Raw genomic sequence first — 19,531 nt, forward strand, 5'->3', positions numbered from 1 at the left:
ATATTAGAAAAGATTACATTTTAAGTCTTGATATTTTTCTTTTATTTTTTTAATAAATTCCAAATTAAAGTCATGGCCCAATTTATATACAAGGTCATAAATAATTTTAGCATTTTTCTTTGAATTATAAGAATACTAGCATCTAGGAAAATAAAAAAGTTACACAGAGATTTAGGATCAATTATTAACAGAATCTATTATAAATACTTATTTTAAAAGACACCATATGATATTATATTATTGATAATATTATCTAAGTTGAACAATGCCATTATAAATTTTTAATTTATGTTTAGTTAAAATCTGTTAAAGAATAAATTTCAATTAGGAAAAAAAAGAGAGATAATGTAAAATAAAAAGAATAAATTGAAAGAGATAGTTTAGTGTTATTAAATATATTGACTTATTAATATTAAATTAATTTAGAAATTGTATCTATTTTATTAGAATTTAGTTTAGATATAAACAATTCCATACAGATCTGAATTAATTTTTATTTAATTCAAAGCATATAAGTTTTAAATTTGTAGATAAATCTTTAAATTTTATAGATCTCAATTAAATATAAAAATATTAAAAAAAAGATAAGCTTCTATATAAAATATATATTCTATTTCTATTTTATTCAATTATTTTAATATAGCTTTTCATCATTTATTTTTGACATCTAAAATTCCGTATCAATTGAATCAATAAAGCAGATGCATTTATTTATTAATTATTTTAATTTCTATTTAATATTAATTATTAATTAAAATCATTCTAATATTAATTATTCTAACATTCACATGCAACGCCGTGAAAAAAAAAACTAAATATAAACACTATTTAACTAAACGATCAATAATGCCCTTTTAATAATTTAGGTTATAAGTATATCATATTAGGATTACTTTATTTATTTTAATTAATTAGTTTAGTAATATTTGTCCTATTCCTTATGTGAGTTCCATTACTGACTTATATGTTGATATTAGAAGTTGTCATTGAAATCTAATGAATATTTACACGAATATCTCCTATTCATTACATGGTCTTATTTGCTTAAGGTACAATTATTGAATTCAACTGTATTTAGATTGAAATTTTAATATAAATAGAAAAATCGTTGTTGAAACATTTTTAAAAGAAATATTATATTATTTTGTTATTAGAAAAGACAAGCACATAATAGTAGTTTCGTAGGTAGCTAATATATTTTATTTATTACTTTCTAAAATTTTACTACCTAACATATATTTTTCTAAAAATATAAAATTATTCTGCTAATTTCTCTTCTCTTTCTCTCTCTCTATATATAATATTTTATTATTAATTATTCATTCATTTTTTCTTTTTCTTTTTTACTTATTTATTATCTTTTTTTCTTGTTTTATCATTTTTTTTTGTTATTGTAATAAATAACTAGAAAAGTGCCTGCCCTATGGGCATTTTAATTTTAATGCTCATAAAAATTATAAAATTACCATATATGCAATTATCTTACCCCCGATAGAGCCTCTAACACCATAAAATGTTGCTAGCTTTTTTATCTTTCTCTTCAGAGTATGGCAGAACATCATAGAGGGCTCGGGCTTGACCTCCCACCTCTGATGAGGTTACTAGAGTCCACTGATTCGACCGCATTGACTTGGCGGAGGATCTAGCACTTTTTCTTGGCAACACAATTCCAGTTGATGCTGGAAGACGGTCTAGGTGATCTGAGGATTGTGAGCTTACTTCCTCAAATGGTTGGCGCTACTACCCTTGCTCCACTTAGCCTGGCAAAGACCCTATCCGAAGAAGTTAGAGTAACTACCTTCAGGGCAGTTTGATCATCCTCTAGGTATTTTATCTGTTCCACATCTAATATTTATTTTTTTTAGCTTTTGTGCTCTAATTTTTGCCTAAGCCGCCCATTTTAGGTTTTCAGCCTAGCAAACCTACCTTAATTTTTTTTGTCTAGGTCGCTCCTTAAGGTTTTCGACTTAGCAAACTTGCTTTTCTAATCTTTTTATTATTTTCATTTTTTTTTTATCATTGTCATCATTTTTTCTCTTTTTTCTTTCTTTAGATATGGTTACAAGAGAGATTAAGCCTCATCTTTATCCTACGCGTAGCTCTAGTGAAGTATAATGCTCAACGCTTCCTAAGTCGTGTGTGCCAATGACTCGCCAGTAACTATGCCGAATGGCGAGAGTGGTTTGGTACTTTTCCCAAGGAGGTGCACAGGATGTGCCCCTGGTGGCGCCTTACTCACATCACCTTACAGACCTATACCTCACGTGTTGTACTATTAGGGTTGGATTTCAGCTCTTTTTACACTCTTTCCCAACCTGTCCGCTAATATGAAGGACCATAGAGGATTCCTACTGTTCTCTCAGAGTTCGAGCCAAGGCCTATCTTTGCTCGATTTCTAGATCATGTTCGCAACACTTGGAGCTGTCGAACCATTCTTCGAAACCTTCCCGAGTTGAGTGATTAGGTCGTAGACGACACTTATAGGGCTTGGGTAGCTACTCAAGCATACTGATGTTTAGCGCTGACGTTGTATTGTTCCTCTATTAGCTGTTGATTAAGGATTCAAACAGTGGCAAAGTGGAAAAAGAGAAAATTGTTGTATTTGTTAGATGCTGTTTAAAAATTATAGGACATATTGATATAAAATCTTAAAAGCATATTCATATAACTCAAATTCATGTCATTGATCATGTTAACCAGAATACATGCTAGAATCAGTTTACTCCCGTGATTAGTTAGCCCATTTGGATTCTCTAACTAACCAAGCACTATCTCTCCTTTTATTCAGTTCTTATTTTCGCCTAAGGTGCCTTTCGGTTTTCACCTTAAAAAACTACCCTAACTTTTGCTTGGACCACCCTTTAGTCCAACAGGCTTATTCATTGTATTTTCTCACTTTTTTTAATTATTTATATATATTTTTTATATGTAATATTGTTTTAGCCTGTCTATGTTGACTAGCTGAATAAACTCATTACCCTCAATGTCTGATAGTATGGCTGCTCCTTTGAAGAAGATCTTCTTAATAAGATACATGCCTTCCCAATTAGGTTAGAATTTATCCAGATGATCCAGATCCACGAGCTTTCCTTCTTTGAGGACCAGGTCACCCACTTTGCTGGTATAGTTATGTGTGGTACATGGCTCCCATCCTGGTTTCATCGATCAAGTTGAGTTAATTGTACCAATCGCTTGCCTATTCGGCCTCAGGTATTTCAGTCATAGAGTACGAATAAAACACTAATTTTGAGGCTATAAATACACATGCAACCCTCACACTTACCCATACGCAAGTCTTCTTCCAAAAATAAAAAAACATATCCCAAAAAAGTGCTAAAAGCCTACAAACCCTCCTAAAAATCCTAAATGATAATGATTAGGTTAAACTTGAGAAATTTCATCTTTCATCCTTCAAAGTGATGTAACATACCAAGCTTCATTATGGGCTTCTCCATTCTGCCGTCAACTTTTGGTGTCCAAGAGACCATGTCTTTAGGTTTAATGGGTAAGAGTTGTGCCCCATAATTGAAGAGTTTTCCGCCATTCTTGGAGGCCTAAGGATTCCTCTTATCCGATTGCTTTGCCAAAGCTTGATGATCCCTTTCCTAGAAGATTGGTGGAGCTATTTGACATACCGCCGGTTGAAGTACTTTTCCATTTTGTTGGTGAGTACATTACTCTTACCTCACTAATCTCTTGTTGTGAGATGAAAAAAAGAGGAACACCTGCTTGGATTCGGATGCTGGACTTTTTCCTTTATATCCAATTTCTACTGATTTCACCTCTGGGAGGGAGAGATGTTAGGATTGTTGGCATCATAGATCAAGTGGAACATGGAGCGAACCCCATACCCTTCATTCTGGCTGAAACCATCATTAGGTTAGACATATACAAAATCCATCAACGGTTTGGAGGCAGCCTCATTTTCTTACAAGTATACAACCAAATCTCTTTTTCCTTAATTATTTTTATCTTACCTTTTGCCTAAGCCGCCCTCTCGGGTTTTTAACTTGGCAGGCTTTGTCTTAATTTTTATCTAAGTCGCCCTTTCGGGTTTTCGACTTTACAGACTCTACTTTTGCTTAAGCCGCCTTTTTGAGTTTTCAATTTAACTTTCTTTTTTCTTTTTCTTTTGCAGATTTGGTTGCACGAAAAGCTCTAGATACTAACCATCCCGAGGAACATTAATAAATACGAGCCGAAGCATGTGCAAGTTCGATCAGTAGTTACCTTACGGGACCATATCTACTATATTTCTTGGATGAAGGGCATCACAGATACACTTATTCGTTGATTCTGTCCCTAGTGGAGAATCGAGTACATTACACTTAAGGTATACGACGATTGTGTGCCTTTACCTGGATTAAGGCATCCACTTTATTGACCTAAAGGTCTATTGATCTCTATTTTGATCTTAACACCCAAATTGAATATTACTAACTTCATGACTGAGTGTCTATATGACAGTGCATCAAAGGATTTTAAATTGGCCAAAGCTTGCCTAAGCTTTCCAGAAAGGATTTTGAAAAGCCCTAAAAAGCGCGAGGGCCCTTTTCATGTGATCAAAATTATCAAAGCTGTTGAAAACACACCAATGATGGAGTAACACCTGGCAGTCAACTGACCAACACCTCAAGAAGCGCGAGGGCACTATGATTTGAGGCAAAAGACCCAAAATGGTAGATGGTTCCACAATGGGGAGCACGAGGGTGCTTCTGAATGCGACCAAAGATAAGCGTGAGGGTAGTTTTCCCATTTAGCGTGACCTTAGTGACCGCTGTAACCTCAATCACCAAGTTAGGGTCACGTGTCTAGAGCTGTTGGAGCCCCAACGACTCTTTTTAGAAAGCATGAGGGTGCTTTTCGTGCCTACATGCAACTTTTTGGCATGTTACTTAATTTGCATTTAATGAGTTTGGTTCTTTTATAATGTCTCTAAGAGGTAGGTATGAGTATAGATACCTCTGATAAAGACTTAATTTTAATCATAGGACAGTTCCTACGTGGTATTACAGGACGTTTTCCACACTATTTTTCAATCAAAAACACAAAATTTAATATGCTAACAGATATATTTATACTAATTTTGTGAAATACATTGCAGCTCTGATACCACTGTTAGAGAAATTTTCATTCATATATAATAACAACATAACATAATAAAAAATTATTAAAAACAGTTTAAGGTTCAAAACCTAGAACACACAATATATCACAACTATTGCATATATCAGATCATATTGTATTTAACATAATCCAGTGTCATGATTTATCTTAAAACAATTAAGATTAATTGTACTGCAGAAATCCACTAAAACATATATTTTAGTTTTTCTGGCTTTCTAGCTCTCCAACTGTAAAGCCTCTAATCTGTCCACATAGACAAAGTAGGAGCAATATTGTAGAGATCTGATCTTTTTCTTTACCAAACTCTTTTGCCAAAGCCAAACCCTAGATTATTTTCTCCTATAGCCACCAAAATCTCTATAATATTTTTTTAAAGACTGCAAAGATAATAACTATTATAAGAAACCCTTATTATTAATTATTAAATAATACACTTATTATTTAAATAATTAATATATATATATATATATAAAGGTAAATTAAAACTCCTTTAGTGTATTATTTAATAATTAATATATATATATATATAAAGGTAAATTAAAACTCCTTTTAATTTTTACATTTTGTCTTCTTTTAATGAATATATATTAATTATTTGATTTAGTCCTTTAACTAAAGTATAATTAATTGTTAGGGCAAATTACTAACAATATTGTTGGTAATGACATATCTAGGGTTGTTTCAAGAATTATAAAACGGCTCCCCTTTTACTGAAGAACTAAATCAGATACTTTTATTGCTCTCATTCTAAAAAATAATCTAGTTCATATGCAAGAGTTTAAACCTATTTCTTTCTATAATGTGGTATACATGATAGTGTCAAAAGTTATTATCAATAGGTTGAAACTTATTTTTAACCTGATATTGTTTCAAATATATAAAGTTTTTGGTAGACTAATTACTCATAATATTTTTAATTACTTTTTAGTATTTCCATTTTATGAAGAATAAGGGTAAAGGAAAAGAAAGGGCCATTCGGCCTTTAAGTTTGATATGAATAAAGTATATGATAGAGTTGAATGAGTTTCTAGGAAGAGTACTATAAGAAAATTTGATATTGCAAGTCTTGGATTGCTTTGATTATGAAGTGCATCTCATCAGTTTCTTATTTTATTTTGCTTAATAGAGTTCCAACAGAAAAAAAATTTGCATAAAAAAGACCTAAGAAGGGAGATCCATTATCTCATATCTCTTTATTTTTTATGTGTTAAAGCATTTTCAGGTTTTATTATGTAGAATTGAATGGACAGCTTCATAGTATTCAAGTGGCAAGGGTTGCTCCTTTGATTGTTTTTGTTATGTGCAAGAATGTGACATAATAAAAATATTTTAAGTTGTTATGAAATGGCTTCGAGTTAACAAATTAATTCAGAAAAGTCAACCTTATCTTTTAGGAAAAACATTATGAGTGAAAGTCAATTTAGAATTTTCAAGCAGCTCGGAGTCATAGAAGTTCAAGCTCATGAGGAGTACTTGGTTTTGCCAACCATTGTAGGAAAATCTAAAGTTGAAATTTTTTTGCCATAAAAAAGGATGAGGAAGAAGCTTGAGGGATGGAAAAAGAAGTATTTCAAAGATGCAAAAAAAGTAATGATGAAAGTGGTGGATCAAGTAATTCCAACCTATATAATGAGTATACTTAAATTGCTACAATTTCTTTGTAATGATGTTCAAGCTCTGATGGCAAATTTTTTGGTGGGGTGATAAGGAGATAAGAATGAGAATTTATTGGCTTAGGTGGGATCAGTTGTATATTTCTAAAAACAACAAGATCTAGAATTTCGCAATATATAATTTTTCAATTTTGCAATGTTCACAAATTAAGGATGGAGGCCTCTTACAAATGATTCTTGTATGATATCAAGGGTATTGATACTAGGCAAAACCCATTAAAAGGCCCCTGGATTATGTAGGCTTATTGTAACAAGCCAATCAATTGTATTTTATTGAGCCCTTGAGAGCATTTATTCATGGCTTCTCAAGCTAACAAAACAGCTCAGAATTACACTTGGCTCATAGACAGTGGATGTACTAGCCACATGACACCAGATGCTACAAGTTTTACTAGCCTTGACGAGTCAATAACAACCAGAGTGAAGCTGGGAGATGGCTCAACGGTTCAAGCTAGAGGAAGAGGCTCAATTTCTATCAACACTAAGAAAGGTATCAAAGTTATCTCAGATGTTCTTTACATACCTGAGCTCAATCAAAATTTGCTTAGTGTGCCTCAAATGATTAGAAAAGGTTATGGTGTCTATTTCAAAAATGCATGCTGCTATATTTTAGATACCTGTGGTGTTGAGATAGCTAAAGTCAAGATGATTGGTAATAGCTTTTATTTGAAGCTAGATGTTATTCAGACATGTGCATTTAGTGTAAAAGAGGATGATAGCTTGAAATGGCATAAGAGGCTAGCCCACTACAATTTTAGAACTTTAAAAGAGATGCATGATTTAGAGCTAGTTTTGAGTCTACCTGAAATTGTAGCTCCAGAAGTAGAGTGTGAGGGCTGTAAGCTCGGAAAGTCACAAAGAACTCCTTTTCCAAAAGGCGGAGTCCCTAGAGCTACTGAAAAGCTAGAAATTGTGCATTCAGATATTTGTGGTCCTATGGCAACACCTTCTTTGAGTGAAAACACGTACTTTGTGCTCTTTATTGATGATTTTTTAAGGATGACTTGGGTGCACTTCCTCAAAACCAAGTCCTCAGTTTTTTCAATTTTCAAAAATTTCAAGAAGCTAGTGGAAACTCAAAGTAGCTGCAAGCTTAAGGTGTTGAGAACTGACAATGGTGGAGAGTACACTTCATAAGAATTCAGCTCCTTTTGCCAAGAAGAAGGCATCCTACACCAGCTCACGGTTCCATATTCTCCACAACAAAATGGAGTCTCGGAAAGAAAGAATAGAACTGTGATGAACATGGCTAGAAGCATGCTGTTTGAGAAGAAGCTACCAAAGACTTTTTGGGCTGAAGCTGTAGCTACTTCAGTATATTTGTTGAATAGAATTGCAACGAAGGCAGTGGAAGGCAAGACCCCATATGAAGCTTGGAATGGTGTCAAGCCTTCAGTTGAGCATGTCAGAATTTTTGGCTCAATATGCTATTTTCACATTCCTTCAGTCAAAAGAACGAAGCTAGATCAGAGAGCTATGAAGGGTATATTTGTAGGCTATTCAACAGAGTCCAAAGGCTACAGAATTTTTTAGCTCAACAATAAAAGAATTGAGCTCAGCAGAGATGTGAGCTTTGATAAGAGCTCTTTTTGGAATTGGGATTCACATGAAGTCGAGAAGCATGAGCTCCCTTCCTTATTAGCTCCTACTTTTGAAGTGGAAGAAGAAGAGAACGTCAATGACGAGCTATTTGATGTGCACAGCACTAGTGATACTCAAGTGCTCATAACAAGACCGTTAGTTGAGGTGTATGAAAGATGCAATTTTGTCTTCATTGAGCCAGCTAACTTTGATGAAGCTTCCAAGCATCCAGAATGGATTGAAGCTATGAAAGCTGAAATTCAAATGATAGAAAAGAACAACACTTGGCTGCTCACTGAGCTACCACAAAACAAGCAAGCTATAGGAGTCAAATGGGTGTTCAGAACCAAGTACAATCCTGATGGCTCAATCAACAAGCTCAAGGCCAGATTAGTTGTGAAGGGCTATGCTCAAGTTGCGGGTAATGACTATGGAGATACCTTTGCTATCAAGTTGCTGTTGTCTTTTGCAGCTCAAATGGGCTGGAAAGTTTTCCATCTCGATGTGAAATCAGCATTCTTGAATGGTGAGCTCAAGGAGGAGCTCTACATAGAGCAACCAAAAGGTTTCCAAGTGAGAGGAAGAGAAGATGAGGTGTACAAGCTAAGAAAGGCTTTGTACGGGCTGAAGCAAGCTCCAAGAGTTTGGTACCAGAAAATTGATGCTCACTTGATGCAACAAGGGTTCAAGAGAAGTGATAATGAAGCCACTCGTTATTTGAAGCAAGAAGATGGAGAGCTCAAGATAGTGGTTTCATTATATGTTGATGACCTTCTTGTTACTGGTAGCCAAGAAGAAGCTGTTGCGGAACTCGAGAAGCAAATGGAAAGTGTTTTTGAGATGTCCGATTTGGGCTTAATGAACTATTTTCTTGGGATGGAAATTCATCAATGCTCCTCAGAAATTTTCATATCTCAAAGAAAGTATGCTCTTGATGTTTTGAAGAAGTTTAAGCTAGAAGCTTGTAAAGAAGTTCGCGCTCCAATAGCTCGGAATGAAAAGCTTTGAAGAATGATGGAGAAAAGCTAGAAAACCCAACTGTGTGAAGCATTGTTGGCGCTTTGTCAGATCTTTCAGCCTACAAGACCGACCTAATGTATCCAAATTAGCCTTCTTTCAAGATTCATGAGCTATCCTACAAGTGTGCATCTAGGAGTAGCTAAAAGAGTTCTCAAGTTCTTAAAGGGTACCGTGAAGGATGGTATTTGGTATCACAGGCTTGACCAAATTGAGCTACAAGGTTATGCTGATAGTGATTGGGCTGGAAGTGTGGATGACATGAAGAGCACCTCAGGCTATGTGTTCTCGCTAGGCTCAGGTGCAATTTGCTGGAACTCAAAGAAACAAGAAGTTGTAGATCAATCAATAGCTGAAACTGAGTATGTGTCGATTGCAGCTGCATCAAATCAAGCTATATGGCTTAGGAAGCTCTTGTCAGATTTGTGTGTTGAGCTAGACAAACCAATTATAATCTATTGTGACAACAAGTCAACAATTGCTATAGCTGAAAATCCAGTTCAACATGGACGAACCAAGCACATCAATGTGAAATTTCACTCCATTAGAGAAGCTAAGAAGAATTTGGAGATCAAGCTCCAGCATTGCTCTTCAGAAGAGCAGCTTGCTGATCTCTTTACCAAACCATTATCAAGACCAAGAATTGATTTTTTGAAGAATCAACTAGGAGCTTCCAAGACCAACCTCAAGGAGGAGTGTTGGAACATGTGAGCTTGTCTTGGAAACAAGCACATGGTTTCCAGCAGTTTTCCATAGCTTGTAAGTCCCCATGTAGTATTTAATTTCTTGTTTGACTTTGTACAAGTTCCTATGTTAGTGGCATTGGGAACTACTAGCTTGTAAGTCCCCATGTAGTATTTAATTTCTTGTTTGACTTTGTACAAGTTTCTATGTTAGTGGCATTGGGAACTACAACTTTTGTAATCTCCTTCTCTATTTAAATTAAATGTTAAAGGCTGAAAATATAAGGAAAAAAAAACATATTTTCCAGCCATTTTCTCTCAATTTCTCTTCATCATTTCTATATTTCTTAAGAACTTGAGCTCAGATTTAGCTCAAACCCAGCTAAGTTCTATTTCATTTCCGCATTTACACATTCAACAGCTACAAAACAAAAGAAATCAAAAAATTAATTCACTACACATCACTGCAAAATCAAAATACAACCATAAAAAATTCATTAAATTCTAAACACATTTCATTATTACCGTTCTTCCACGCCTTCAAAACCTTCTACTCTTGTTAGTTTCAGTACGTGCCATGAACACCCTTGCAGGTTCACCACAGTCACAAGGAAAAATGTTTGTTCAGCAACGACGGCAGCAGCTTTTTCATACGTATTCAGCACTTGATATGAACTTCCAGCACCAGCCATTCTTCGATTTTAATAACAAAGACAAAAATTTCAAGAAAAGTCCTGTTGTTACTACCTTTGCCAAACCTAAGGATTATTTTTGAAGGTAATAGATTTCAAGAACAAAGAAAAGAAACGTTGAGATCCGTCAAAATTTAAATTATGTGTCAAATGACATGGAGGATGTCTATTTTTTATATCAGTAATTTACACACAGTTAAGCTATTTTTTACTATGCTAGAATTTCTGTCAAAAAAGTCCTCATAATGATAAAAAGGAAAAATAGCTATCCAAGGGCCCAATAAAACACAATTGATCTACGGGTCTCAATGCAATAAACACGCAAAGTTCATGGGCCTATTAATGGGCTTTGCCTTGATACTATACAAGAACCTTCTTGCATACAGAGGTGGGGAACGAACTAAGTTTTTTCACTTGAGAAGTATAACTGAGTTCGCATGAGTTCTTGAGATCAGGGTAAAATGGTGTCTAGTAGATGGATGATCGGCTCAGATATGAAAAAGATAGCTGCCAAGAGCAGTTGCTTTTCAAGTAGTATCACATCGTTGAGTTCTGTTCATGAACTGTTCGACTAGTGCAAGATATTTTTATGGCCCAGAGGCAGAAGTTATCCTCAAAATCCCTTTAGGTTTGCTGGGAAGACCTGAAACTTTGATGCAGGAATTATTCTAGGAGAGGTCATCTTTCAGTAGCAATGGACATCAGATTAAGGGGCGAACCCTCTATTTCTTCTGGGACATCTGCTGTTTCTCAACATTGAAATGATTTATCCCTCCAAAAGCGAAGCAATTTTTTTATGGAGAGCCATGAAAAAAGTTGTTCTTCCAACAAAAGGACATATTCCATAGAATTGGGAAGGGAGATATTATTTGTTGTCGATGTGGAAGGAGTAAAGAAAGTAGTATTCATGTATTTAATGACTTCAGTGACTGTTTATGGCATGGGATAGAAAATTCCCACCTGTTGCATGCCTGCATCTACTTGATCTAGGGCTATAAATTCTGCAACTGCAAAAAGGGACTAAAAGCTAGTTTCAACTAGAATAAACTAGATCATTATCATAATAAAATAAAATACAAAAATTTACAATGGAATTAATTTTAAATAAATATTTTAAAAATTATAGTATTTTACTTTTCCTATTTTTATTTTTTAAAATAAAATCTCATCTCTTTATATTTTATATTGTTACTTAATAATTTTTAGAAAATTTATTAACCGCCATATATATACTTTTTTAAAGTTATTTCATAAGAATAGAGTTGATCTTTTTAATGCAAATTATCTTTAAAAAGAAATATATTGACAAATATCTTTTATGAAAATTGTTGCTTTTTTCTTGTAATAACTTTTTTGAGAAATATATAAAAATATACTTTGTGATTAGACTTTTTTTTCACCTAAAGACTAGTTATTTTTTGATAAAAAAGTATTTTGTGTTCTACTTTTTTTGCACTTTAATATTCTACCACCTAATATTATTATTATTTTATGATAAAATATTAACTTTCAATGATCAAATTTTTTATAAGTAATTTACTATCAAATCAACTATCACTATATTCCTAAAGATATAATAATTTTATTTTAAAATTTATTTCATTTTTTTCTAATAAAAGTAAAAAATATATATTAATTTTATTTATTATGAGTCCAATGCAGTTGGTTATATGCTAAATCACTTGATAAGTGATTTTATTATTGAAAAGAAATATTGTATTAATATTAAATCAGAAAATTTAAAAATATTAATTTTTAAGGTAATAAAATATAAAAAATAAAATTATAGCGTACTTATTTGTAAAAAAAAAAAAATAGTCCTTAAATACAAAACACCAAACCATAGGATATTCTTTTATGCTTATCCCAATTTAATATTCATACATTTAATTTTCATGTCTATTTAAGATAACAGTTTATATATTAAAAAGTATAAAAATATTAAATCCTCTCGAGAAATTTTATAAAATAAATTCTAAAATTTAGATAAATATAAATTAAAGAAATCAGAATCAAATTACATTATAAAAAAATAATAAAATTCTAGCATAAACTAACGGTGCTTAATTTTAAAATTATCAAACATATAACGAGTAATTTTAATATAGAAATATGTATTGAAACTTAAATAATAAAAAATTGAGATTTAAATTATAAAATTAATTTGTTGCATCATAATATTAATAAGAATTAAACTGAAAATATATGATAATAATAATTACATAAAATATACCTTCAATCTCAACAATAGAAAAATACCAATTAAAAATTTATAGTTTATATCTACAATCAGCTATTAATGTTATTTTTAATATTTAAAAAACTTAAAAATAAAGAAAAAAAATAAGTGTAGAAATAGATAAGTTTATTTTGAGAATTGTAAGCACTGAATATTTTAAAATAAAAATTATGAGTATTCATAGTAGCATTAACTTAATTTGATAGTTTCAATATCATAATAGATGAGAGGTTATAATTTGAATATATTTTAGCACTTTAATAAATTTATTATAATATACGTGAGTCTAAGAGTGTTAATCTACACATTTGAAAGCGTGTTATATATATAGATACCATTTGCAGCTGCCTGCTAACCATGCAAATCATAATACTGCTTGTAAAAATGCTACCATATCACGTCAAACACAATTTAAGATTTCAAGCAATCCAGCAATCCAGGGAAGCTTCAAAATTTCTTTTCAACTTCAAAATGCGAATAACATCTCAATGTAACATCAAGTTCTATATGAAATTTTACATACATCAAGTGGCAGAGACCCGTTTTAGTTTAGCCTATTTAACTTACAACTTTGGAATGTGTATTGCACATTGCACAAAGAAATTAGAATGGAAGACATTAGTAAGCCTATTTAACATATAATTCCAGTGCTGACAAAGCCAATTAGTTCTCTCACTAAGCTATAAAATTTGGCTGGACAAAGGGAACATCTATCCTTGATTGGTGAATAAAAAAGATTTTCTTATATCCTGGATGAGATAAATTCCACCATTAATCCTCCATGACCGTTCCTTCGTCTTCATCAAGCTGCTTCTCTCTTTCTTGCTCCTCTGCAAAAATTTAAGAATAAACAAGAATTACATAATAAAATTTTTGGTTAAGCGATTTGCACAGTTTATCAAGTGGCCAAATCTTTACATTAAATGTGAACAATGAATTTCATTTTGTTGGGTTTTGGTAAAATTAGTCTACAAAATGATTAGTAAAAACAAAAAACCATAGAAAAAAAAAAAAGGGTCTATCTAATGAACTAGAGTCCTTTGAAATTGAAAACAAACGTTGAAAAGATCATGAGAAACCTCTGAAACTTTTCCACGGCGACCACAATGAGTAACATGACTCAGGAAACAAGATTGATCGAATAGAAGCTAGAAGAAAAAAACCATGGAAGGGATAGAAGAGATTGAAAAGAAAGGGAAGAAAGAGAAAATTGCCATGCAATCACCAAATTGGCAGTGAAAGATACGAAGTGAAGAAATAGGCATATAATTGAAAGAGAACTGCATGCAATAACCATATTGGCACTGAAAGATGTGAATGATAACTTCAGGGTTAAGCAATGAGTTGGATAGAAATTTAACTTTTCCATGTGAAAAAATGTTAACTGACTGAAAAATTAAAGCCAACTTGCGTAAATTTCAAGCTTAATTGCACATTTGAGTATTAGTTCATGTGCAATCAGGGTTTAAAACAATAAGATGGTAAAGTGAAAAAACAAAGGAATTGCATGACTTCTCATTTTATTTGATCAATTTAGAAAGACTCGAGTTCAATGAAGTTAAATCAAGTACGTTCTAGTTTTAAATTTAATAAATATCTAAAGGGAAACATCATTTAATAATAATAAATCGTTGCATATAAAATTAAATTTATAATCATTCAGAATAAAGATCATGTTTATACTAACACCTAGCAAGTCTGCATTATCTTCACTCTTGTTTTACATATGGATGGTATAATCAAATAGATAATACATGCTTAGAAGAAAATACAGTATGATAAGGCATTCTTTCAAAAACAATTACAATAAGAATTTTATAATAGCCACCAGCCACTAGAGGTGCCAAACTTGCTTCTTATTCTATTTAGATTAAAATAGAAAAAAGGAAAAAATCAAAATCCAGGCCTTTTCATCACAACACGAAAGGGCTGCTGGAGACATTACATCCAATAAAGCTCTGTTTCAACGTGATTTTCGAATTACTTCATATTATCAAAATCAAGAAATATAATGTCAGATGCCAGACTTCCAGTATCTTGTGACCAATACATTATGTATGTGCAGTTATTTAACATCCTAATGTGAATTCAATGTGGGTGAAAACCATTGTTAAAGAAAAACCAGAGGTCAAATCAGTTCCCAGGTCAACTGCTCCAACCAATTCAATTGGCTGGTCCAATCAAGTTCATGCTACTTTTTGGGATCAAAATGTCGCTCAGTCAGAGAAAAGAAGCTTTCTTTTAGTTTGCTCTAGAAATGATTTAAATAGCACACTATTTTCTCTCTTCCAACATCAACCATAAAACAGAAAAGCATGAGTTGGAGTCGTTTTGTAGTGAAATAAAATGATACAAGTGATAAATTCAAAAAGGAGGGGCAGAAGGTCAAAAGCAAGACAAAATAGAACGCAAGGCAATTAGGGAAAGCAAGTTGGAATAGGCTAAATTATAGATGAAATGGTGCATATGCAACACTTGGAAATGGATTTTGAAATTTAATTTTCAGTAAACTCTGTTAAATTGGCATTTTGATTTACTTCAATCCTCCCAAGACCTTATCTCTCCCTCTCTCTCTCCAGAATCTACCAAACACCAGTATCACCAACTCCATTGCCATATACAACTTTTTCCAGTTGGAGTTTCTTTTCCCCGGTATAACTATGACCGGCTATAAAGCAGTTGATTAATATAAACTCACTAAGGGCGGAATACCTATCCCCCTTCCACTTTGCCACGCTTGCTGCAAGGGAAAGGCAGCATAGGCCCACCCAAAAGCTCTCAACACTCTTCCATTCCCTTCCTTTCCAAATTCATTGCAGAAACTCATTGAGCTACACTGTTGATTCTTCATCAAATATTTCAAGAACAAAATCGAATTGGAAAAAAGAAAAAAGAAAAAAGAAGCACAAGGAAAAATTTAGAAAATCCTCCGAGTGAAAAGTTTGAGATGGATTTTATCTAGTTTTGACCCTGTTAATAAATGGTCAGCTTTTGCATGTAACCGGAACTGACATGGACTCCATTCCTGTAATCTGTTGGACCAGCTGGTCTGGATTTAAAACATTGGGGGAATATAGTTGAATGCATTAAAAGGCAATAGACCCTTCCAAAAGGATCTGCAGAGACAGTCAACTACTGTCCTAGTGGATAGCAGGAGCAACAGGAAGACTGTACAACAGCCCTAACCATTGCAGGGGCTCGGTTGCTTCCAATGACAACAAGAGGACGAACCACACGTGACTCATTGAGAAGAAATGAGGAGGCATGAGTAGCAACATGAAAAGAAATTGAGATCTTAGAACTCGAAAAGGGGATAAAGTTATCTATGAATTAGCTTAGGCAAGAGAATGAGAACCATAAAACCCTAAGCACAGAACGATTAAATTACATAAAGATAGTAAGAATATGATAAGCACAACAAACCAAATTCCTTGGAGAACCTGAAAGATTTTTATACCTCATTAGATATAAGAAAAAACAAGGCTAAAATCTAAATGGCCAAAACCTCCAAGGCAGTCAATTTTAGGCAATCCTTTGCACATATTGTCAATTTCAGCTATCCTTCTAATCTTATCACCAAAAAGAAAAAAATGAAGCTAAGAAAGTTGTACCTCAACCTTTTTTAACTTTGTTTAGACTTTAGCCATTAACTTCAAATTGACAAAAACCAAATCTTTCCACAATTCTCAATTTTAAAATGATGTGTCATAAAGAAATTGTTATCCTTTTCTTCATTTTCATAGTAACCAAACAAGAGAAGGAAAGAAAAGGCCGCCAACCAAAATAATAATAATAGAGAGAAAGAAACCAAGAAATAAAACAACACATGATTTTTCATACTTGTTCTTTATCTTTTGCCTGAGACAATAAAAATTAAAATATATACATTTAGATAAGCAAATAATTTGTGGTTTCTTTGCTCAAAAAAAATCCAAACTAGAAAGAGGAGGAGAAAGGAGGACAGGTGGAGGAGAAGAGAGAAAAAGGAAGAAAAAAGAAGATGAAAGAGAGGATGAGTGGGGTGAGGGAGAGATAGAGAGAGGAGGAAAAAAAGAATAGAAGGGTTGAAAATTTCCCCATGATAAAAATAATATTATTTATTTTAGGGAATGTTTAAAATCGAAGTGGCATACACTTGGATTTTTTTGTCAATTATTGATGACTAAAATTGAAAGAAAGGGAAAGGTTGAGGTACAAATTGATCACATTAAAAGGATTAAATAAACAAAGAAACCAGGCAAAGTTTTTTTTTTTTGGGTTTATTATGAAACAAACAAAAAACAAACAAAAAATAAGAGACACTGGTTTTAAAAAAATCATAAGTGTTGGTATAACTTTCTTACTAAGTACTGCCTCTTCAACCACTAATGAAAATTTTCATTTACAACCCCATCATATTTCTCTCCCAATAACTCAAATTCTATATATAGGAAGGACTACTAACTTATGTCTATCAGCATCTAGACTCAACACAGGAATGCCTTAGTTCCAAATTAGTTGGACTTACCTAAACAGATCACTTTTTCCATCTGCCTCAACTTAGGAAAAGTCTCATGAACTATCTTAAACTCGTTTAAACCATTAGAGAGGTGTTAAATCCAATAATAGATCAAATACTGGTTGCACAAATTCCATTTTAAGGTCACATATTCAGACTAAACTTTTAATAGCCAAGCATCTGGCAGAACTATGAACCAAAATATAGATAAGGACCAAAATAATGATTATCTGTCTATTATGCTACATTTAAATTTACACTATGAGCCATTTGTTAGCACCAAGAAGATCAAAAAACAGTGACACTTTACTTAAACCTAGACAATCATATAGGGCCTGTTTGCGATAGCTATTAGCGGTATTTTTAAGAAAAAAAAGAAAAAGGCAAGTTTAGAATTTCTTTGATTAAATAGATTGATGTTTTAATTTTTTTTTTAAAACTACTTTTCTCAAACCTGCTTTTCAAAACATCAATGTACCTGCTTCCCCTAAAGCAGATTTCAAAACTTGAAGATTTAAAGCACTTTTTCCCATCACCGTTGATACAGCAAAATTTGATAATCGTAAATGATCAAGTACCATTTTATGATATAATTTTTAAAATTTCTATTAATGAAAAATATGACCTATTAACTGCGCCTTAACCTTTAATGGCACTACCCAATCTCAAAAGAGAAACAGCTTCATAGGAATTGAATTAAATTAAACATAGTCACCAGCAGTTGACCTTCGTGCAGCAACAAGATGACTAGTCATTAAACCAGTTGTCTAAGTCAGAAAACCTACCAAGGTTAACTAATTTGCAGATGAACAAAAACTAGCCAAACAGTACGTACTGTGGATGAAGGGTAGCAAATATGAGCCATGATCGAATATTAACAGTTGATAAAATACCCAAATAGAGTTAAGCTTTCCAATCACTTACCCATAAGTTTGTAAATTGCTTTTTGTGTGCGCCTTTCAAGTTTATCAAGCTTCTTCTGCACATCCCTCCGCAGATCCCAGTTTGGTTTTTTTGGGGCAATGTTGAGAAATGGATCCTAAACATACAATCCAAACTCAAAATTAAGAAGAAAAAAAAAATATATATATATATATATATATAATAACAAAAGAAAGTGAAATAAGGGGCAAAGAAAAACGAGGGATGGCATTTCGATCAAACACCTCTTTCTTCTCTGATGGTGGAGGTGCTGCGGCAACAGGATCTTCAAACTTCGGTAGCACTGCTGGAGCAAGCTTACCCTCCTGAAGCTCCTTATCTTGAGGCACGTAATTTCGAAACTTCATGCTTGGATTACTGCAGAAAGGAATGGAAAAATGCAGTTTCCTATATGTTGCTCGGACTCTTCGTTTTTTAAGAGGTACCCGTGTCGTACGATACTACAAGACACGGGTGCGGGTATGGGATCCTTCCCGGATCCTTCAACTGAAAAGTGGATACGCCTTGTGTCTATATGGAGAAGACGAAGAGAACAGCTTTGGGAAAAGAACAGCAGTAAGAGGAAGAAACAAATATAACAGAGAAAAAAAAAAAAACAAGAGGAAATAAGGGACGGCGACTCAATTAGAAAATGATAAAATAAAACCCTAGCATTTGAAAGAAGATGGCATAGTAGTTTTATGGCATAAGGTACAAAAAAAAAAAAAACCCTTGAACGAACTGGGGATGTACAATTAAACCCCTATTCTTCAAATCGGCTCTCTCAATTCTTAAAAAATGTTCAATTCAACTTAGGGATGGCAATCGAGCGGGTATTTTTAGGTATTCAACCCAATCGAACCTTAATAGGATGACGTTGGATGTAATAAACTAGTTTGGAATGGATTTAGAATTTAATTTTCTCTTGTAACTCCTCTTTGTCAAAGTGAATGAATTTTCTCTTGCGATCCAATCATGTGGGCTTGGGTTCTTATCTGTGCCTGCTGAACATTTTATATTTTATGTATTTTCTTGATCTTTTGCATTTTGTTTGAACTTTGATTTTGTAGTGTTTACATTTTCTCTGTTCTTTCTTGTGA

The 19,531-nt window shown here is 33.0% G+C and overlaps 1 protein-coding gene across 1 annotated transcript; it reads right to left on the minus strand.

The window, feature by feature from the left end:
- Positions 1 to 13,447: 13,447 nt before the first annotated feature.
- On the minus strand, positions 13,448 to 19,104 carry LOC8262214 (coiled-coil domain-containing protein 12). The gene is made up of 3 exons (XM_015719432.3): positions 18,677 to 19,104; positions 18,435 to 18,549; positions 13,448 to 13,842 (listed from the first exon to the last, which is right to left on the minus strand). The coding sequence occupies exons 1-3, from the start codon at positions 18,797 to 18,799 to the stop codon at positions 13,784 to 13,786; spliced, it is 297 nt and encodes a 98-aa protein (XP_015574918.1). The 5' UTR covers positions 18,800 to 19,104; the 3' UTR covers positions 13,448 to 13,783.
- Positions 19,105 to 19,531: the final 427 nt, after the last annotated feature.

Source organism: Ricinus communis, chromosome 2, assembly GCF_019578655.1.
Source record: "Ricinus communis isolate WT05 ecotype wild-type chromosome 2, ASM1957865v1, whole genome shotgun sequence".
NCBI classification, from domain to species: Eukaryota; Viridiplantae; Streptophyta; class Magnoliopsida; order Malpighiales; family Euphorbiaceae; genus Ricinus; species Ricinus communis.

Excerpts from the sequence above, each read along its gene's own strand:
- LOC8262214 (XM_015719432.3), bottom strand. The coding sequence starts at position 18,799 with ATGAAGTTTCGAAATTACGTGCCTCAAGATAAGGAGCTTCAGGAGGGT. Across the intron at positions 18,550-18,676 it reads CACCATCAGAGAAGAAAGAG|GATCCATTTCTCAACATTGC; the intron begins GTGTTTGATCGA and ends TTGTATGTTTAG. Across the intron at positions 13,843-18,434 it reads AGCAATTTACAAACTTATGG|AGGAGCAAGAAAGAGAGAAG; the intron begins GTAAGTGATTGG and ends AAATTTTTGCAG.